The 23,426-nt window shown below is 39.8% G+C and overlaps 1 protein-coding gene across 1 annotated transcript in view; it reads right to left on the reverse strand.

Annotated features, from left to right (window-relative positions):
• clvs2 (clavesin 2) overlaps positions 1-21,890 on the reverse strand; it is a 126,005-nt gene extending 104,115 nt beyond the window's left edge. Inside the window, exon 1 of the mRNA XM_073057369.1 lies at positions 21,041-21,890. Within this exon, the coding sequence (XP_072913470.1) occupies positions 21,041-21,429 (389 nt within the window). The 5' untranslated portion in view covers positions 21,430-21,890. The remainder of the gene's footprint in view (positions 1-21,040) is intronic.
• Positions 21,891-23,426: the final 1,536 nt, after the last annotated feature.

The raw sequence follows: 23,426 nt of genomic DNA on the forward strand, positions 1-23,426 counted from the left end.
ATCCAACATCCTCAATATCAAGGTGGATACATTAGAGAAACAAATGTCTACAAACCATGAATTTGAATCCCAAGGACTCTCAGCCTGCACCAAGGAGGTACTCTAAACCGATGCCGTATCCAGTAGCACAAGGAGCTTCTAAGAACATTGATTGACAGGATGATGACATTCATATTTCAGATGATAAGGCCTAAATGCCACACTGGAGATCATAAGGACACAAAAGGCCCAAGCTTTACTACAGGAGAATTTTGGTGATGAGCAGATCATTGCTGTGGTCTACATGGAATAGACTCTGTCTTGTCACCTATCAAATCAGAAGATGTGAAGGCTCTTCAAGACCACAGTCTTTTTCTTAGAAGTTGTTGAAATGACTTAAAAGACATGCAGGGTATGCAAGATTTGAACATGCCTGCCAACATGTCGATTATCATAGATAGATTGCCTCCTAAACTTAGAAAACAATGGAGATTGGTGGTGCAAAAAAAGACACAACTGGAAGGTTAATTTTGCTGACGTTGTTGACTTTTTTGGAAGGCAAGTAAAGATTGTTACACATCCAGTGCTTGGGAAAGTATACAAAGCTACATCGCTGGAAGTCAAGGTGTGAAAAAACCTGGAGAGCAAACTCATTCTCAAGGTAAAGTAGCTTTGCTATTACTTGTCTACTGCAGAGAGTGAAACTGAAACTGAGCCCGGAACTAATGAAAAGGATACAGATTCAGAACAAGCCATGAATGAAGCAAACACAGCAGAAGTACCGCCCTGGTATCTGATGGTCTTGCAGGGGCTGGTGATCATGATTGTAAATTTCCTATAATTCCAGTTCAGGTGAAGTCTAAGAAAAGTACAAGACGGTGGTTACTAGGTGCTTTCCTTGATCAAGGGCATACAGCAGTGCTCTGCACAGAGAGCTTTATGAACAAACACAACCTGACAGGAAAAGGAACATGCATTCTCTTACGCATCATGGGTCAAGAGAAAATTGTCGGTGGTTAGGTCATTTCAGGATTGAAAGTGGCTGGCTTGGATAGTGAAAACTATTGTGAACCTTAAAAAAGGCTCAAAAAGTAAGCCGGGAAATTATAGGCAGGTAAATTTGACATTGGTAGTGTTACGTACCCGTGACACGTGACAGTGGTACCCTTGTCACGTGACTGGGGTTGAAGTTATACTGGACTTGAGGTAATGGTCTTGTGATGGTGGAGTGACGCCATTTTCCCGCCAGTAGAGGTCATGTGACAGGTTTTTTTTTTACAGGGTATAAAAGGAAGACCCCACCCTGTCAGGTGGGGCAGTCCGTGGCTGGATTTGCCAAGCTGACTTCATGCCACTGCGTGATTTAATGTGATGACGCAGTTTAGTTGAAAAATGAAGTTTTATCTAATGCCTAAAGTTTAAAAGGTCATTGCCAGCAGTTTCTTACAATACTGCTAGTGGAGAGTGAATATCGGAGTTCGGAAGTTAAAGATCGAGCAGAATCGATTTTCGACGGTGGATTGGGTTCGACCTTGTGTGATCCTCATTCGGAAGGATTTCGTTGACTGTTCTCGTGTTAATCTCTGCTGGGATAGCAGGAGATTGAGGACAGAGTGTGGAAGAAGAGGTCAGTGCCTTTAAGCCATTACGTTTCATAAAATTATTCGTGGGAAGAGTTCGACGCTGGGGATCGAAGGACAACGACGTGGAAGAGAATTTAAATCACCTTAAAAAGTCTCTCCTTTTAAATGGACTGTGAGCATTTTGAACTTTCGGCATATCGCTTTAAACAACTGTTTTTGCTGCATCACTTTAAGAACTGTGAAGCTGCCGCACAGCAGCTGATTTCCGGTTACGTTAGTGTTTGTTTACTTTTGGGGGGTTTGTTTTCAGTGTTTAATAAACGTGTTATTTGTTATAAAAGCCCTTGCCTAACTCACATATATTTATCGTTGCCTGAATACGTAACATAAATATGGGGGCTTCGTCCGGATTGGATCGTTTGAGTTTAAATGCTTGTTAACTTTTGAGTCGGTGTTTTGGAAATGGGGAATACTCGATTCTTTTGTTTGATTGGCTTGTGAGTGGTATTCGGCAATGATGGATATTGATGAGTTTCTGGATTCGCCAGACGCGGATTTGTTAGCGAAGGCGAAGAAATCTGATGTTTCTGAGATTGCTAGTAGATTGCAACTTAAAGGTATTTTGAAGACTACATCAAAAGCTGTTATACAGAGAAAAATCGCGTCTCACTATGTGGATTCGGGTGTTTTTGATGAATCAATTTTAGAATCGTTTCCAATAAGTAATATGGAGATACAGTTGCAAATTGAACAAATGAAGTTGGAACAAAGTAAAGCAGAATTGGAGTGTTGTAAATTGGAAGCTGAACAGAAAAAGAGGGAGTTTGATTATGCAATGGAGGAATTAAGGTCTGGGAATCAGTCTTCTGGTTCTAGAAAGTGTTTGTTGCTAGTCAAGATATTAAATTGGTCCCTCCATTTAGTGAAACAGAAGTGGAAAGATATTTTCAACATTTTGAAACTATTGCTCGGATGTCAGAGTGGCTGAGAGATAAATGGTCAGTGTTGTTACAGAGTGTAATTAAAGCCAAGCACAACAAGTTTACACAGCTTTAACTGCTGTGCAAGCATTAGATTATGATACTGTGAAAACGCATATTCTCAAAGTGTACAAATTAGTCCCAGAAGCATATAGAGAAAGATTCAGGAGTTTGAAAAAGTCTGTAGAAAAGACTTATGTGGAATTTGCCTATGATAAAGCTATGTGCTTTGAGAGATGGGTTTCTTCTAAAAATGTAAATGAGGACTATGATACATTGAGAGAGCTGATTTTAATGGAGGAGTTTAAAAGAAGCATTCCTGTTGAAGTAAGGACCTACTTAAATGAGAGGGATACTGATAAATTGCAGGACTGTGCTAGATTAGCTGATGAGTATGTTTTAATCCATAAGAATAAATTTCCTCAGGGTAGAATTTTTAAGAGGAAAAATAATATAGAGACTCAAGGTAAATCAGAAATTAAATCAGAGGTTAATGAGAAAGGTAAGGAGGATGGAAAACCTATGAAGGAAAGACAGTTTGGTCTTATTTGTAACTATTGTAAGAAGCCTGGCCATGTAATAGCTAACTGTTTCAAATTGAAAAAGAAAGAGAAGGAAGCAGTTCCAGATGCTTGTGTGCAACATACTGAAGCACCTGTAAAATTACAGGGTTTGGTAAACACAAATGAGGATTTGTTAGAGTCTGACAAAGTTAGAAAGGGTTATGATCATTTTATAACTGAAGGGTTTGTATCCTTGAAAGAAGGATCTACTCTAGTGCCAATAAAAATCCTTAGGGATACTGGAGCTTCTCAATCACTGATGTTGGACAGTGTGTTGAAGTTTAATGAAGAGAGTGATACTGGTGAGGTAAATTACATAAGAGGTGTTGGGAGTGATTTTATGCCTGTACATTTACATAAAGTAAATTTAAAGTCAGGGATAGTTACAGGATTTGTTAAAGTAGGATTACAGCATAGCTTACCTGTGAAGGGTATTTCTTTATTGTTAGGTAATGACTTGGCAGGTGGACAAGTTTTTCCTGAAGTGCAGTTGACAATGGAGTCAGAGGAACCAGAGATGAATTCTAACACAGATTCTTCCTGTGTTGTGACTAGAGCTATGGCTAAAAAGATTGATGTGCAGAATGAGGTTGTTACCCATGACTGTTCAACTCAGGATTCGAGTTTTGAGGATGTGTCAGAGACTTTCTTACCTTCGTTGTTTGAACAAGATTCTGGGAGTAAGTCTGACTATGAAGATTTATCTCTGTCTCGGAAGGAGATGATAGCAGAGCAGAATAGAGATCCTGAGATTATAAAATTAAGGGAACAAGCTTTACTAGGTAGTGAAATTGAGAAGGTGTCAGTAGGATATTACTTGGAAAAGGAGTGTTGATGAGGAAGTGGAGGTCGCCTACAATTCCTGCAAGTGAGGAATGGAATGTTGTTTATCAGGTGGTTGTTCCTAAAGTTTATCGAAATGAGATTTTGACTTTAGCTCATAGTGTGCCTTTAGGTGGACATCAAGGGGTAAGAAAAACTGTGGACAAGATTTTAAAACATTTTTACTGGCCTGGTCTAAGAAAAGATGTGGCGATGTTTTGTAAAACGTGCCATACTTGTCAAATTGTGGGTAAACCAAATCAGGTTACACCAGTAGCTCCATTACAACCTATTCCAGCATTTGGTGAACCGTTTTCTAAAGTTATTGTAGATTGTGTTGGTCCATTACCAAAGACAAAAACTGGTTATCAGTATTTGTTGACTATCATGTGTACTTCGTCTAGGTTTCCAGAGGCAGTACCACTTAGGAATATAAAAGCTAAAACTGTGACAAAGGCTCTTATAAAATTCTTTACTTATTTTGGATTACCTAAGGAAATACAAACTGATCAAGGCAGTAATTTTATGTCTGGATTGTTTCAACAGATAGTTTATAAATTGGGAGCTAAGCAAATCACTTCATCCGCATACCATCCAGAATCGCAAGGTGCCTTGGAGAGGTTTCATTCTACCCTCAAGAATATGATTAGGACATATTGTGTGGAAAATGAAAGTGACTGGGATGAGGGTATAAGCTTACTTTTATTTGCAGTAAGGGAATCAGTACAGGAGTCTTTAGGTTTTAGTCCATTTGAACTTGTGTTTGGGCATAGAGTTAGAGGACCTTTAGCTTTATTGAAAGAACGGTGGATTAGTAAGGAAGTACACACTAATTTGTTGGACTATGTTTTGAAATTTAAGGACAGGTTACATAAAGCTTGTAGCTTAGCCAAGGAAAATTTAAAGTTGGCTCAGGAGAAAATGAAAACTTGGTATGATAAGGAAGCTAGGATGAGGATGTTTAAGCCTGGAGATAAGGTGTTGGTTCTTTTCCCAGTACAGATAAATCCTTTACAAGCTAGATTTCATGGTCCTTATGAAATTGTGTCTAGAATCAATGATGTGGATTATGTAATAAAAACTCCAGATCATAGAAGGTCAACACAACTTTGCCATATAAATATGATTAAACCATATTTTGGGAAACAATCTGATACTGTGACTGTTGTGGTTAGTGAGAATGAGTTTGATGTAACTGGGAACATGATAGATGATTCATCTGACTTTCATTCTAAATCTAACATTGTTTCTGTTAGGTTACCAAATTCAACCATTCTGGAAAATATGGATGAGAAATTAGCACATTTACAGCTAGAGCAGAAACAGCAGATGAAGGAATTAATTTTTAAATATAAGGATTTGTTTCCAGATGTTCCGAGAAGGACTACTATAGCTTTACATGATGTAGATGTTGGAGATGCCAAACCTATTAAACAACATCCATATAGGATGAACATGGAAAAATGTGAACTTGCTGAGAAAGAAATTGAATACATGTTAAAGAATGATATTATTAGACATTCTAACTCGAATTGGAGTTCACCATGTGTTATGGTGCCAAAACCAGATGGTAGTATTAGGTTTTGTACGGACTATAGGAAGGTGAATGCTGTAACGAAAACAGATGCATATCCAATTCCTAGAGTAGATGATTGTGTAGATAAAGTTGGAAAAGCAAAGTTCCTTACAAAGATTGATTTATTGAAAGGGTATTGGTGTGTTCCATTAATGGACAGAGGTAAAGAGATTTCTGCATTTGTAACTCCATCTGGGTTATATGAGTATAATGTTCTTCCATTTGGGATGAAGAATGCCCCAGGTACTTTCCAGAGGATGATTAACTCTGTGATTCAGGGATTGAAAGATACTGATGCTTATATTGATGATTTAGTGACAGGAAATGATACTTGGGAAGCACACATTATTGCGGTGGAGAAATTGTTTGAAAGGCTTTCAAAAGCTAACTTAACTATTAATTTAGCTAAGAGTGAATTTGGACATGCCACTGTGACTTACCTTGGTTATGTTGTGGGTCAAGGTAAGGTAGTTCCTGTTCAGGCAAAAGTTCAGGCAATTTTAGAGATTCCCACTCCAATGGGGAAAAAAACTCTTAGAAGATTTTTGGGAATGGTAGGACATTATCGAAAATTTTGTAAGAATTTTGCTAATGTTGCCCTTCCATTAACTAACCTTTTGCAGAAGAATGTGAGGTTTGTGTGGACAGTGCCTTGTCAAGAAGCATTTGAAAAATTGAAAACAATGATATGGCAACAACCTGTGCTTAAAGCACCTGACTTTGAAAAACCTTTTTCATTAGCTGTAGATGCTAGTGATGAGGCTGCAGGAGCAGTATTGATGCAAAGGAATGAGGGTGATGAGATTGATCATCCAGTAGCTTACTTTTCTAAGAAATTTAATAAGCATCAAAGAAATTATTCAACAATAGAGAAAGAATTGTTATCTCTTGTTTTAGCTTTAGAATATTTTGAGGTATATGTTGGTACAACTCAAAAACCACTTATTGTTTACACTGATCATAATCCGTTAGTTTTTCTGAGTAAGATGAAAGACAAAAACAGAAGATTATTAAATTGGAGTTTGATGTTACAAGAGTACAATATTGTGATAACTCATGTTAAAGGTAAAGATAATGTGGTTGCTGATTGTCTATCTCGATGTTGAATGTACAATGTAATTTTTTTTTGGAGGGGTTATTTTTCTGATTGTAACACTCCTACTGTATTGTGAGTTGTAAGATGTTATATGATGGTATTGTATATGGTGTATGTTATATAATTTATATGTTTGTTTTTCTTGTAAGTAATTGTTAAAATTTTTGTTCTTGTCAGACCAAAAATGTTTTTTTTGGAGGGAGGTGTTATGTACCCGTGACACGTGACAGTGGTACCCTTGTCACGTGACTGGGGTTGAAGTTATACTGGACTTGAGGTAATGGTCTTGTGATGGTGGAGTGACGCCATTTTCCCGCCAGTAGAGGTCATGTGACAGGTTTTTTTTTTACAGGGTATAAAAGGAAGACCCCACCCTGTCAGGTGGGGCAGTCCGTGGCTGGATTTGCCAAGCTGACTTCATGCCACTGCGTGATTTAATGTGATGACGCAGTTTAGTTGAAAAATGAAGTTTTATCTAATGCCTAAAGTTTAAAAGGTCATTGCCAGCAGTTTCTTACAATACTGCTAGTGGAGAGTGAATATCGGAGTTCGGAAGTTAAAGATCGAGCAGAATCGATTTTCGACGGTGGATTGGGTTCGACCTTGTGTGATCCTCATTCGGAAGGATTTCGTTGACTGTTCTCGTGTTAATCTCTGCTGGGATAGCAGGAGATTGAGGACAGAGTGTGGAAGAAGAGGTCAGTGCCTTTAAGCCATTACGTTTCATAAAATTATTCGTGGGAAGAGTTCGACGCTGGGGATCGAAGGACAATGACGTGGAAGAGAATTTAAATCGCCTTAAAAAGTCTCTCCTTTTAAATGGACTGTGAGCATTTTGAACTTTCGGCATATCACTTTAAACAACTGTTTTTGCTGCATCACTTTAAGAACTGTGAAGCTGCCGCACAGCAGCTGATTTCCGGTTACGTTAGTGTTTGTTTACTTTTGGGGGTTTTGTTTTCAGTGTTTAATAAACGTGTTATTTGTTATAAAAACCCTTGCCTAACTCATATATATTTATTGTTGCCTGAATACGTAACAGGTAGTAGATAAATTATTGGAAGGAATACTAAGAGATAGAATCTACAAGTATTTGGATAGACAGGGACTTATTAGAAAAAGTCAGCATGGCTTTGTGCGTGGCAGGTCATGTTTAACCAATCAATTAGAGTTTTTCAAGGAAGTTACCAGGAAAGTGGATGAAGGGAAGGCAGTGGATGTTATATACATGGACTTCAGTAAGGCCTTTGACAAGGTCCCGCATGGGAGGTTAGTTAGGAAGATTCAGTTGCTAGGTATACATGGAGAGGTAGTAAATTGGATTAGACATTGGCTCAGAAGCCAGAGAGTGGTAGTGGAGGATTGCTACTCTGAGTGGAGGCCTGTGACAAGTGGTGTGCCACAAGGTTCAGTGCTGGGTCCATTGTTATTTGTCATCTCTATCAATGATCTGGATGATAATGTGGCAAATTGGATCAGTAAATTTGTTGATGATACAAAGATTGTAGGTGTAATGGACAGTGAGGAAGGTTTTCAAAGTTTGCAGAGGGATTTAGACCAGTTGAAAGAATGGGCTGAAAAATGGCAGATGGAGTTTAATGCGGACAAGTGTGAGGTATTGCACTTCGGAAGGTCAAACCAAGGTAGAACATACAAGGTAAATAGTAGGACACTGAGGAGTGCAGTAGAACAGAGGGATCTGCGAGTACAAATACATAATTCCCTAAAAGTGGTGTCACAAGTAGATAGAGTTGTAAAGAGAGCTTTTGGTACATTGGCCTTTATAAATCAAAGTATTGAGTATAAGAGTTGGAATTTTATGGTGAGGTTTTATAAGGCATTGGTGAGGCCGAATTTGGAGTATTGTGTACAGTTTTGGTCACCGAATTATAGGAAGGATATTAATAAGGTTGAAAGAGAGCAGAGAAGGTTTACAAGGATGTTGCTGGGACTTCAGAAACAGAGTTAAAGAGAAAGGTTGAATAGGTTAGGACTTTATTCCCTGGAGCCTAGAAGAATGAGGGGTGATTTGATAGAGGTGTATAAAATTATGATGGGTATAGATAGAGTGATTGCAAGCAGGCTTTTTCCACTGAGGCCGGGGAGAAAAAAAAGAGGTCATGGGTTAAGGGTGAAGGGGGAAGAGTTTAAAGGGGACATCGGGGGGCTTCTTCACGCAGAGAGTGGTGGGAGTGTGGAATGAGCTGCCAGATGAAGTGGTGAATGCAGGCTCACTTTTGACATTTAAGAAAATCTTGGACAGGTATATGGATGAGAGGTGTTTGGAGGGATATGGTCCAGGTGCAGGTCAGTGGGATTAGGCAGAAAAATGGTTCGGCACAGCCAAGAAAGGCAAAAAGGCCTGTTTCTGTGCTGTAATGTTCTATGGTTCTATGGTTCTGTGGAACTGTCTAATGTCTATATACAGGGATGTATGCCTGTTTACAAAGGGAACAGTCCTCATCGGAGAGTTCTTCAGGAATGGTCTCACCTGAACCATGTTTATTTGCCAGAAATTGATTGATTCAGAAACTAGGGGCTGTTGATAGGGATGAATGTATCCAAGACACTGGAGTCGCTGCAAGTGATTCGCAATGTTAATGATGAACCCTGTGCAATCAGAACAATGCTGGGTTGGACTGCTAACAGACGATTAAAAGGAGACCATGATGGTGGAAGAGATCACGCTCGGCCAGAGCTGACAGTTAATGGGACTTTAGTTTTGTACTTGGATGAGCCTTGGCAGCTGTGATTCAAGACAGATTTTCCTGAATGCAGTCAGGAGGGACAAACTGGTTTGGCAGGAGAAGGTCACAATCTGGGATAGACTGCTTACCAAAAGAAGACATTTGTGTAAATGTTGAGATTTCATGTCTTTATGTAGTTGTAATTATTATAGTATAACAATTGGGGGATGAAATGTAGGAGCCATGAATTTATTATGTGTATTATGGTAACTAGTCACATGAGTGAAGGCATGGTAAAAGTGAAGGGAATAAGTTTCATATTCTTGCTTATTTCAGTTTGTAGTTTGGGACCACAGAGGTCAAAGTTTTGCTGACCACTTAATATCATTTCATATCGCTTCAAGAATGCATGTTTGCTAATTGCTAATAAAGGATTGAATAAGGATGTGACTCTTTGGAACGATCATTTCATTGGAGAGGAAGGTGAGTCATGCAAATATAACAACTTCATCTGAGGTTGCGGCTGGCAACAATTGTTCTGTTTTGATTTTGGATCAATTTTTTTGCTACCACACTGGATGAAATATGATAACAAATCAGCACAGTAACCAATGTTCTTTAGCATTCATTCCCACACTTTGAATTTTCATACGTGCTGTCCTTTAAAATGTTGCTTCATATAAATGACTTGGATAAACGTTCAAAGAGAAATGCTCAGAAAACATTTCTGTGCGTAGATGTTGTAGTGAATTTAAATAGTGGGTTTTAGCAAGAAAACATTTCTAAAAAGTGACTATGATGGCGAGGTTTCTGCCATAGAAGGTGAAAAGAAAGGAAGGATATTACACAAAAGTCTAGAATTGAACAACACACACAAAATGCTGGAGGCACTCAGCAGGTCAGGCAGCATCAGTGGAAAGGACGTTTCAGGCTGAGATCTTTCTTCAGGACAGAATTGAAAAAGTACTGGAGTGTTTCCTCAGATTGCATGAGGGTGAAATATTAGTGAAGGAGCAATTGAAGGACATGTAAATGAAACAGGGAATTTTGAGATCAAGACACTGAATGGAGAAGGTATTAGATGATTTTACAAAAGCACAGGATTTGGATTAGCAGAGTTTAGTTAACAGAATTCAGGTTAAGAATGAATTGCAGATCAGGTTATCATCTTAATATTAAAGGCTGACTGAGACAATCCGAACAGTAAAATGTGGACGCAAGTTAATGGTAGGAATGATGAGTTTTGAAACATATCTTGCTTTTCAGAAATTCAGAATTCTTACAGAAGTTAAAGTAAATGTTCAACATAGAAACAGGTATTTTACTCAATTAACCCATGCCAATGATTATGCATCAGCTGAGTAACTATTTTATCCTCCCCATCAATACTTCCCATTCTTTTCCTATCCATGAATTTAATGGTTCCCCTTAAAGGTATTTATGCTTTATGACTCTGCTATTCCCTGTAGTGGGGAGTTCAATAACATTTATCAAGCCAAAGTAAAAGATCTCCTCTTGCATTTCTTATTAGAATTTCTGCTGATATATGCAGTACATAGCCATGATTGCTGCTTCTGTGCTCTCCCTTCAAATGTAAGCATCTTCTCTATCTCTACACTCACAAATATTTCAACAATTTTAACAATCTCTGACAGATTAACCACCAGCCTTCCCATTTCTTGGAAAAAGCCCAACCATTCCTGGTACGTGTATCGTATTCTTCCAGTTAATTTTATTAATCTTTTTGGTAACTTTTCTCCAATTTCTCTAGATCATTTTATGCATGAAGACCAAAACAGTGCACAGTTCAGAGTGTGATCGAATCAAGTTTCAACATAAATTTAATATAACCTCTCCATGCTTTCTTTGTAACCTACCAGTTATAAGTCAGTATGTACCAGGAAAGTGGATGAAGGGAAGGCAGAGGATCTTGTCTACATGGACTTCAGTAAGGCCTTTGACAAGGTCCCGCATGGGAGGTTCGTTAGGAAGATTCAGTTGCTAGGTATACATGGTGAGGTAGTAAATTGGATTAGACATTGGCTCAATGGGAGAAGTCAGAGAGTGGTAGTGGGGGATTGCTTCTCTGAGTGGAGGCCTGTGACTGGTGGTGTGTCACAGGGATCAGTGCTGGGTCCATTGTTATTTGTCATCTATATCAATGATCTGGATGATAATGTGGCAAATTGGATCAGTAAACTTGCTGATGATACAAAGATTGTAGGTGTAGTGGACAGTGAGGAAGGTTTTCAAAGCTTGCAGAGGGATTTGGACCAGTTGGAGGAATGGGCTGAAAAATGGCAGATGGAGTTTAATGTGGACAAGTGTGAGGTATTGCACTTCGGAAGGTCAAACCAAGGTAGAACATACAAGGTAAATGGTAGGACACTGAGGAGTGCAGTAGAACAGAGGGATCTGGGAGTACAGATACATAATTCCCTAAAAGTGGCGTCACAAGTAGATAGGGTTGTAAAGAGAGCTTTTGGTACATTGGCCTTTACAAATCAAAGTATTGAGTATAAGAGTTGGAATTTTATGGTGAGTTTTATAAGGCATTGGTGAGGCCGAATTTGGAGTATTGTGTGCAGTTTTGGTCACCGAATTATAGGAAGGATATTAATAAGGTTGAAAGAGAGCAGAGAAGGTTTACAAGGATGTTGCCGGGACTTGAGAAACAGAGTTAAAGAGAAAGGTTGAATAGTTTAGGACTTTATTCCCTGGAGCGTAGAAGAATGAGGGGAGATTTGATAGAGGTATATAAAATTATGATGGGTATAGATAGAGTGAATGCAAGCAGGCTTTTTCCACTGAGGCTAGGGGAGAAAAAAATCAGAGGACATGGGTTAAGGGTGAATGGGGAAAAGTTTAAAGGGAACATTTGGCGGGAGCTTCTCCACACAGAGAGTGGTGGGAGTGTGGAATGAGCTGCCAGATGAAGTGGTACATGCAGGCTCACTTTTAACATTTAAGAAAAACTTGGACAGGTATATGGATGAGAGGGGTATGGAGGGATATGGTCCAGGTGCAGGTCAGAAAAGTGGTTCAGCACAGCCAAGAAGGGCCAAAAGGCCTGTTTCTGTGCTGTAATGTTCTATGGTTCTATGGTTCTAAGTAAGCCATATATATGCTGACAGCTATGGGGTGCTAAACCAGGTGCAAAGTGAACAACAGGAATCCAAAATGATGAGACTGTGGAAGGCAGAAACAGCACAGAAACAGCATTCTTGATGAAGGGTCTCGGCGCGAAACGTTGGCTACTGGTTTCTCCCGGATGCTGCCTGACCTGCTGAGTTCTCCGAGGGTTGCGTACATACAGCACAGGAATATTGCACATGTATGTAGTTCAGAAACGCATCCAAGGATGCTGCAGGACATTAGAGAATAATAAAAATTGTGGAAAGGTTCCAGCACTAAAGGAGGCCAGTTAGCCCCTCACGTCTGAATAAACTCTCCAATGGTATAACTCCCCTATGCCATCCTTTATTCATAACCTTGCACTATTTCCTCCAGCACTTAATTCCTTCTTGAAGGCTGTGATAGAAGATGTCTCCACCATCCCTGCAGGCAAAGCATTCAAGATTTAAACAACAAGCTCTTTCCTCTTTTTTCATACACGTGACCCAGAACTGAACACTAAAGATAAGGCTGGTACAGTACTTGATGATGGACTTTAATACCAGCAGAAGAGGGTACTGCAACAACTAAAGCAGAAAGTTAAATGCTAGAATGTATGTACGACTAGAGAATGTAACTCCAGCAACATAATGATCAAGTCACTGATAAAGATTAGCTTTATTTGTCACATGTACATCGAAACACACAGCGAAATGTTTTGTTTATGCCAATGATCAACACAGTCCATGGTGTCGCCATGCTTCTGGTGTCTGCGTACTATAGCATGCCCACAACTCACTAAGCCTAATGTTGAGAGCAGCGTGATGGCAGAGTGGTTCGCAAAATCGTTTAACAACACCAGCAATCACTGATCAGGGTTCGAATCCCACATCTGTCTGTAAGGAGATTATACTTTCTCCCCACACCCGTGTGGGGTTTCCTCCAGGTGCTCTGGTTTCCTCCCACATTCCAAAGACATTTGAGCTAGGTTTGGTGAGTTGCGGGCATGTTACTTTGGGCACCACGGTAGCATAGCGGTTAACGCAAAGCTACTACCGTTCAGGTGTCAGAGTCCTCTGTAAGGTGTCTCTGCACGTCCTCCCCGTGGAGTGCATGGATTTTCCTTGGGTGTTCCCATTTCTCACACAGTCCAAAGATTTACCGGCTAGCTCAACAGGTCACTGTAAGCTGTTAAAGGTTGTCGGGGGTTGCTGTGGCACAAAAGGCCAGAAGGGACAACTCAGTACTGTATCTCGAAATAAATAATTAAAATAACCGTACGTTTTTTGGAAATCAGAGTGCCCGGAGGAAACCCATTTGGCCATGGGAAGAACGTACAAACTCCTTACAAACAACCCCAGGAGCCGAACCACAATCAGTGGTCGCTGGTTCTGCAAAACACTGTGCTAACCTCTGTGCTACTGTTAGCAAATTGGATTGATTGGTACAAAGTTGCCTAAACTCTTGATCCAAGATCTGAGTCTGAACTTCTCCCTGGTATCTGGTGAATTTCTATGTAACTAATCAAGTAAATTTAGCCTTAAAATTTAGTGCTAATAATATTTACCACAGAATTATTTAAATGTCCACTAATATCTTTTCAGGAAGAATATTTAGATGATAAGATATAGGAACAGAATTAGGCTATTTGGCCCATCAAGTCTGCTCTGCTATTTAGCCATGGCTGATCCAATTTTCCTCTCAGCTCCAATCTCCTGCCTTCACCCCATATCCCATCGTACCCTGACCAATCAAAAATCTATCAACCTCTGCTTTTAATATACATAAAGACTTGGCCTCCACAGCTACCTGTGGCAAAGTATTCCATAGATTCACTATTCTCTGGCTAAAGAAATTCTTCCTCATTTCCATTCTAAAAAGATGAGCTGAGAGTTAAGGGGCAAAAGTTTAGGGGTAACACGAGGGGGAACTTCTTTACTCAGAGAGTGGTAGCTGTGTGGAATGAGCTTCCAGTAGAAGTGGTAGAGGCAGGTTCGGTATTGTCATTTAAAGTAAAATTGGATCGGTATATGGACAGGAAAGGAATGGAGGGTTACGGGCTGAGTGCAGGTCAGTGGGACTAGGTGAGAGTAAGCATTCGGCACAGACTAGAAGGCCAAGATGGCCTGTTTCCGTGCTGTAATTGTTATATGGTTATATAGTTATTCTGAGGCTACGTCCTCTGGTCCTAGACTCTCCCACCATAGGAAATATCCTCTCTACATCCACTCAATCAAGGCCTTTCACTATTCAATAGGTTTCAATAAGGTCACCCTTCATTCTTCTGAATCCAGTGAATACAGTCCAAAGCCATCATAAGCTTTTCATATAATAAGCAATTCAATCCTGAACCCTCGTTTGAACCCTCTCCAGTTTTTTCACATCCTTTCTAAGGGCCCAAAACTGATCACAATACTCCAAGTGAGGCCTCGCCAGCCCTTTATAAAGTCTCAGCATTACATCCTTGCTTTTATATTCTATTCCTCTTGAAATGAATGTTGACATTTCAGTGAGCTGGTGATAGACTTTAGAAAGACTAAGCCTGCACTGCTTTCTGTTACTATTGATGGTGAGGATGTGGATGTGGTGAAGACCTACAAGTACTAGGTGAGCACCTAGATGAGATTTGAGTGGAACACCAACTCAGAGGCTGTGTACACAAAGGGCCAGAGTCTCTCCTACTCCCTGAGGAGACAGAGGTCTTTTGGAATATGCAGGCCTCTCCTTCAGACAAGTTCTACCAGTCTGTTGTCACCAGTACAATCTCCTATGCAGTGGTGTGCTGGGGCAATGACATTAACACGGCTGATGCCAACAGGCTCAATAAACTGATTAGAAAGTCTGGCTCTGTTATAGGAGTCAAACTGGTCACACTGGAAGGTGTGGTAGAACAAAGGACCCTACAGAAAATCCTGGCAATTCTAGACAATGTTTCTTACCCCCTGCATGCCACCGTGGCTGAACAGAGCAGCACTTTTAATAATAGACTAACACAATAGTGCTGTTCCAAAGAGAGCTATACGAGTTAGATATGGCCCTTATAAGTTAGATATGGCCCTTGTGGCTAAAGGGATCAGTGGGTATGGAGAGAAAGCAGGTACAGGGTTCTGAGTTGGATGATCAGCCATGATCATACTGAATGGCGGTGCAGGCTCAAAGGGCCGAATGGCCTACTCCTGCACCTATTTTCTATGTTTCTATGTTACGAGGTCACTTTTACCCTCGGCCATTAGGCTCTATAATGAGTCAGCCTATAGCTGGGGACGAGATGACCCCCCTCCTGTTAGACTGTTTGAGGCAACTTATTTTTTATTCTTTTTTACTTCTCTTCTAATATTTATACATCTGTGCACTTGTAATGCTACTGTGACACTGTAATTTACTTAGGGATCAATAAAGTATCTATCTATCTATCTATCTATCTATTTGCATTCCTCACGACAGACTCAACCTGTAAATTAACCTTTAAGGAATCCTGTACAAGGGCCCTCCCAAGTCCCTTCGCACTTCAGTTTTTGGTATTTTCTCTCCGTTTAGAAAATAGTCAACCCTTTCATTTCTTCCACCAAAGTGCATGACCATACACTTCCCGACACTGTGTTCCATCTGCCATTTCTTTGTCCATTTTCCTCATCTGTCTAAGTTTTTCTGTAGCCTCTCTACTTCCTCAGGACTACCTGCCCCTCCACCTATCTTCATATTGTCTCCAATCTTTGCAACAAACTCATCAATTCCATCATCCAAATCATTGACATATAATGTAAAAAGAACCAATCCCAACACAAACCCCTGTTGAATGCAGCAACCAGCAGCCTGTCAGAAAAGGTTCCCTTTATTTCCTCCTGCTAATCAGCCTCTGCTTTATGCATGCTAGAATCTTTCCTGTAATAGTGTGAGCTCATAGCTTGTTAAACAGCCTCATGTGTGGCACCTTGTCAAAGGCCTTCTGAAAATCAAAGTACAGAACATCAACCAACTCTCCTTTGTTTATAGAAACATAGAAAATAGGTGCAGGAGTAGGCCATTCGGCCCTTTGAGCCTGCACCACTATTCAGTATGATCATGGCTGATCATCCAACTCAGAACCCTGTACCTGCTTTCTCTCCATACCCCCTGATCCCTGTAGCCACAAGGGCCATATCTAACTTCCTCTTAAATATAGCCAATGAACCGGCCTCAGCTGTTTCCTGTGGCACAGAATTCCACAGATTCACCACTCTCTGTGTGAAGAAGTTTTTCCTCATCTCGGTCCTAAAAGGCTTCCCCTTTATCCTTAAATTGTGACCCCTCGTTTTGGACTTCCCCAACATCAGAAACAATCTTCCTGCATCTAGCTTGGCCAATCCCTTTATTTTATATGTTTCAATAAGATCCCCCCTCAATCTTCTAAATTCCAGCGAGTATAAGCCTAGTCGATTCAGTCTTTCTTCATATGAAAGTCCTGTCATCCCAGGAATCAATCTAGTGAACCTTCTTTGTACTCCCTCTATGGCAAGACAGTCTTTCCTCAGATTAGGGGACCAAAACTGCACACAATACTCTAGGTGCAGTCTCACCAAGACCTTGTACAACCTTGTACAACTACTCCCTGCTCCTGTACTCGAATCCTTTTGCTATGAATGCCAACATGCCATTTGCCTTTTTCACCACCTGCTGTACCTGCAAAGAATTCCAACAGATTTGTCGGACAAGATTTTCTCCTGAGGAAACCACACTGACTATGGCCTATTTTATCATGCGCCTCCAAATACCCTGAGACCTCATCCTTAATAATCCAACATCTTCCCAGCCACTGAAGTCAGATTAAATGGCCTATAGTTTCCTTTCTTCTGCCTCTCTCCCTTCTTGAAATGTGGAGTTACATTTCCAATTTTCCAGTGTTCCAGAAACATTCCAAAGTCTAGTGATTCTTGAAAGATTGTTACTAATGCCTCCATGATCTCTTCAGCCACCTCTTTCAGAACTCTGGGGTGTACACCATCTGGTCCAGTTTGGCTTATCTACCTCAGACCTTTCAGTTTCCCAAGAACCTTATAACTAGTTATGGTAACTTCACACACATCATGACCCATGACATCTGGAACATCTAACATACAGCTGGTGTCTTCCACCATGAAGACTGATGTGAAATACTTATTCAGTTCATCCACTATATCATTGTCCCCCATTACTACCTCTTCACCATCGTTTTCCAGCGATCCGATATCCACTCTCACGTCTCTTTTATACTTAACGTATCCGAAGAAACTTTATACTTTTATACTTAACGTATCCTCTTTAATATTATTGGCTAGCTTACTTTTGTATTCCATCTTTACCTTCTTAATTACTTTTTTAGTTGCCTTCTGGTGGTTTTTAAATGCTTCCAAATCCTTTAACTTCCCTCTTATTTTTGCTCTATTATACGCCCTCTTTTTGGCTTTTATGGTAGTTTTGACTTCTCTTGTTAGCCACGGTTGAGTCATCTTCCCTTTGGAGTATTTATTCCTCTTTGGAGTATATATATCCTCTGCCTTCTGAATTGCTTCTAGAAATTCCAGCCCATGCTGCTCTGCTGTCATCCCTGCCGGTGATTTTTTTCCGATCGTTTCTGGCCAACTCCTCTCTCATGCGTTTGTAATTCCCTTTACTCCACTGTAATATTGTTACATCCTACTTTAGCTTCTTCTCACATTTCAGGGTGAATTCAATCATATTATGATCACTTTCCCCTAAGAGTTCTTTTATCTTAAGCTCGCTAATCAATTCTGGGTCATTGCATAATACCCAATTGAAAATAGTTGATCCTCTAGTGGGCTCAACCAGGAGGTGCTCTAAAAAGCCATCTCATATGCACTCTAGAAATTGCTCCTCCAGAAACCCAGCAGCAACCTGATTTTCCCAATCTACCTGCATGCTTGCCATCTTTACTGTGCTTTTTGCATATATGACTCCAGATCCATGAGAGTGATTGATATATCACTGCCTTGAAATGGTCTGGCAAGTCAATCAGGCCAGGAACACTTAGAGATGGATAATAGGTGTCAGCATTGCCAGCAGTATCCATTTCCCAAAAATGTACAATAAAAAGACAGAGTTCAAGACCCTGAAGATGAGCTGAGAAGATTAATGACTTGGGCCCAGCTGCAGTAGTATAAATAATTCCTGTTACTATACATAAAGAGGAAAAAGGAACAGATGCTTAGATTTAACTGCATAATTGCTGTGATACAAGATTATAATGGAGGTAAATGGCTACTTCAAAACTAGAGTTTTTGAAAAGTACAGCACTTGAATTTTATAATTATTATAATATATAAAATTCATTGAAGTTTGGAACCAATTATGTAAATTGCCACGACTGTTCCAAGCAAAGTGTTCAAAGTAAATTTATTATCAAAATATATTAATATCATCATACACAACCCTGAGATTCATTTTCTTGTGGGAAAATACATTTAATACAAAGAAACAACACAAGCAAGTAATTAGAATAAACATATAAGCAAAACATACTGAGAACTGGAGATGAAGAATGAGAAAGTGAAATATGTTGTTAGTGTCAATGACCAACACAGTCCAAGAATTGTGATAGGGGCAACACACAAGTGTTGCCAAACTTCACCAGCATAGCATGTCCTCAATTCACTAAGCCTAACCGTAACCATAGGATTTTGGAAACCACAGCACCCAGCAGAAACACACCAGTCATGGGGAGAACATAATGTACAAACTCCTTACAGACTGCTCCAAGAATTAAAAACAGAGTCCATTAGACTGGTTAAATATTCCCATGTTTTTGCATTTTTTGGAAATATAAGCTACAGTTTAGTTTGCATACATCATACTTTCATGACAAACTTTATCTTTCAAATGAGATTGCATTACTTTTAATAATATTCACTTTTAATTTTCATCAGACTGGCTGCCACAATTAGCCCACTAAGAAAAGCTAACATTGTAATCAGTAGTCTTTACTTGGCTGGATTAATCTTCTATTATAAGTTATCATAACACTCTGCAAGTTATAGCAGAACATACAAAATGGACATCGCTAGTTTTTAATCCTTTCATTTATGATGGGTTACATATTATTTAACAGTTCATTATGTTTTTACCTGAGTCAAACTGTCCAAACCACCTACAAAATTGACAAACTGAGTAAGTAGGTTTGCCGATATGCAATATACAGTGATGCTCAAGCAAATTACAATAACATGTTTGCAAATAATAATTCTGGAAATGGAAATGCCTCAAGATTTTAATGGATTTAATATAGGAATAATTCATAAATTTATAGCCTGTTGATTTGCAATAAAGCCCAAAGGATTACAGAAGTTTCTAGGAACTGATAAAGCCATAATTGATTACACTCCTAAAATCAACATATGGCTCCACTTTGTGTCTTGGTATTATGGAGTATGCAGCCTCATTTTATACATAGTGTGATTAAATTATATTTAATTCAGTTTTACATTTTGTATGTTTTCGTATTTTTTTGTATTTTATTCAGAAATTTGATGCAATAAAGGTTAAATCCAAAGCAGCTTTTATACATAGTTATGTTGAAAACAAATTTTGATGTTAATTTAACCTTTACTTATATCCTGAGAAGTTCTAGATTTCTATAGCTGTCATTCCTGTTAGATTAATAGACTGAACTATGTGCCCTTAGTATATGAAATGTGCCAAAATCCAAGTTTCATAGCATATGGTGGAATGGAGAAAGTGAAAACATAATACATACTTGTTTCTGCATAACATAAAACATTATGCTATTAAAGTCCTTCAAAAGGTCTTTTCTGAATTATATTCAGTATTATTATTGTATATATCCTCCTCATCTACGGAGGTTACATGTATATCATTGTCCAATCTGGAGACAGTATAACCTAACACTGTGGCCATTAGAAATTCATGCAGCAACCTTCAATCAAATTATATATTGAAATAATTTTTGTATCAATATCGGTTTATAGATAAGCACTCAAATATGTTTATTTTAGTCCTGGCACTCCCGACTCTCTACTCCATCCCCACTGTCATGCCCCATCGCCTCTCGACCTGATTCTTAGCTCAAATGTAAAGCAAATTCCTCAGCTTTGGTTTTTATTACCAGGGGTTATTTGATGCTTGTAACTTCATTAACAAATTTTGCACTTGGAAAAAATAATCATGATATGATGGTGGTGATAATTGACACTACCCCGATGATGTCCTCTGGGGATTTTTTTTCTTTGATTCATAAATCAGTCTCAATTTAATTGGCAAACAAGTGTTGTAATGTGCCATTTATGGAAACGTGTCCTGTTATTAGCATGCATAGGTTAAGGATAAATATAATAATCCATAATAAATGTAAAATTGTCGTCTCGAGGTTCAAGCCAAAGGACTGCTCGGATATTTCAGCATCTATTTGTTGCAAAGACGGTTATAGCTATTTGCTAATTGCGTTTTTTCTCCATCAGTATTTTCATGATAAGCGGGTCCTAATAACTGGTATATTTCTCGATCGAGAGTAATACCAGAGGAAAAATATTTCCGGACATTCAAGCTAAATTTGATATAATTAGATCCAATGCTGTTTTATTTGGAGGACAGGGGAAGGGGATGTGGGTTATGGTTGTGGCACTTTTCAGGTGGGTGTATGTAGCTTTGTACCTGCTCTGATCCCAGTTGGAAGCGAAGAGGACCAGGATTTTCCTGCCATAGTGATCCAGGTTAGAAAGCACTCCAGGGAAGCCATCTTTCAGCGCCTGTTTGATTCCCGGATCAGTGGCTTTGAAGTTCTTGAACATGTCCAGGTTCTGTTGGCGATACTCGAAGTACTGAGCCAGGAGACGGAACGCCTCGAAATGGTTAAACTTTCGGGCTCGAAGAAACTTTAAGATGAAAGCATCGTCAGTCCGAAGGAAGCCGATGTCTGGCCGGGTGATAATCATATCTCTGACTTCCTGGATGTCCTGATGTAAGGTGTCGGGGTTCTCATTCAGTTCCAGTTTGGCTTTCTCCAGAGTTTCTGGCGAAAGCCCTGCTTGCAAGTGAGTCATTGTTCTCCCGCTCCCTCTGTTATATACGCAGGATATGTCAGTGCGGATCCGTGCAGCGAACAGGCAGCCAACCTGCCTTTTAGCTTCCGATCATCATCCTGGCTGATCTCCCCCAACAGAACCGTGCGATTTCAGTAACACAATCGAAATGTGTGCATTCAAACGCACAGCATCGACCACGGTGGCTGTCGCCTAGCGCGAAGATATCCGGCTAACACGCGAGGAGTAGATAAATGTACCTCAGATCAATACAACAGCCACAACATTGCAGAATACGATTCCTACCATCATCCAGGCAATGCGGCACCCTGCAGCAAGATGTATTTGAATTTTCAGCAATTATTTTATTGCATTTCAGGAGAGACGCGTTCATGCGGTTGCTCGGAAATTTCCACGTTGAAGTGATGCTGTCCCACTCGTATTATACATCTCTTTCACCCGTGTGCATGTGTGTGTGTGGTTTTTTTGTGTGTGTTGTTTCGTCTCAATGACTCGGCGCCCCTGCCGCTGCGTCCTGTCAGGTTTACGTCAGTGCTGGAGGTGGTGGTGAAAGTGACTTGATGTAATTTCATGGGGAACCTGGGCGTACAATGGAGGAGAGAGGCTCAGCACCACCTGCTCCCGTCGAACCCAACCCTAATGTCGAGCCTATTCATTTTATAAAACAACTCCTCACAACCCTTCATTTTTTTCTCTCTCTCTCTCTCCGGGAATAAAGATCATAAAAAAAACTACCAGTTCCCACTTAACATTGGAAGATGTGGCGTAATAGTATAGTATACGCATTGAAACCATTATTTATGTTGTTTCTGTGTGCAGATTAAAGTGTGTTCAAAATATAAATTCATTTAAATTTAAATGTCTTAAAAAACGCTTGACAGACCGAACATTGGTGTGTTTACAGAGAATGTACTTGATTTTATTCCCTAAATTTCACCGCTGAAAATCATCACTTAATTCGAATAAAATTGCACTGAAGTTGAAACGTGCTGGAAGAATCGTGCCAGCTCGGTGCAGAGGGTCCGGACGGTCCCGTGGCCCTACTGCTCAGCCGCACAGTGGAACGAACGAGCCCTTCCCAGTAAACGTGCAGCTCTGCTTCAATAAAACAAAAAAAAAGTCATCTTACGCATTATTTGCACTTTTCATCTGAGCACAAAGTAACTAGAGCTTGTAGTGGGCTCTGTCCTGGCTGCGTACTGGTTTTCCTGCTGGAACATACAAGGTAATTTTGGTTCCAGTTATTCTGCCTTCTGCTCAAAATTATTATATAACTCACATGGTTTTATTTGCAGTGGCTGTAAAATACTTAATATTTATCCATCTACATTATTAATTGATACATTGGGCCCTTTTACATGTATACACATATAATAGTTTCTAGGAGGTGGAATCAATAATAGATAACAGATGGTAGAAGTAGGCTTCACTTTGGGGCATTGGCCTGATGCCATTATTATCAGAGATCATCATAATATCTATTTGTAAGTAATTTTCTGATAGGCTCATTGGTACAGCTCCACTTTACACGAGACCCAGTTCTGACTACCAACCCCACAGACCAGAGCTTTGCAAAAAAAATAAATAAATGCATAGCGGTTGGACTTTCAAAGCAGGCAGTGGCTCAGTGCCATCAGGATCAGAGTCAGGTTTACTGCCACCAACGTAGTCGTGAAGTTTGTAGCTTTGCAGCACATTCAAAAACTATAAATTACAATAAGAAATACAAATAATTAAATAAGTAGTGCAAAAATAGTCAGGCAGTGTTCGTCGTTTGATTCGCAGAGTTCTGATTGTGGTGAGGAAGGAGCTGTCTTATCAGAGTTGTATTGTGCAGGCATACTTTGACAATAAAATGAGCCTTTGAAGGCTCCTGTACCTCCTCCCTGATAGTAGCAATAAGAAGAGGCCGTGTCCTGAGTGATGGGGTTGTTAATGGTGGATGCCGTCTTTCTGTGGCGACACCTTTTGAAGATGTGAATAAGGTATAGCTTTCA

This window comes from Hemitrygon akajei, chromosome 9, assembly GCF_048418815.1.
Source record: "Hemitrygon akajei chromosome 9, sHemAka1.3, whole genome shotgun sequence".
NCBI classification, from domain to species: Eukaryota; Metazoa; Chordata; class Chondrichthyes; order Myliobatiformes; family Dasyatidae; genus Hemitrygon; species Hemitrygon akajei.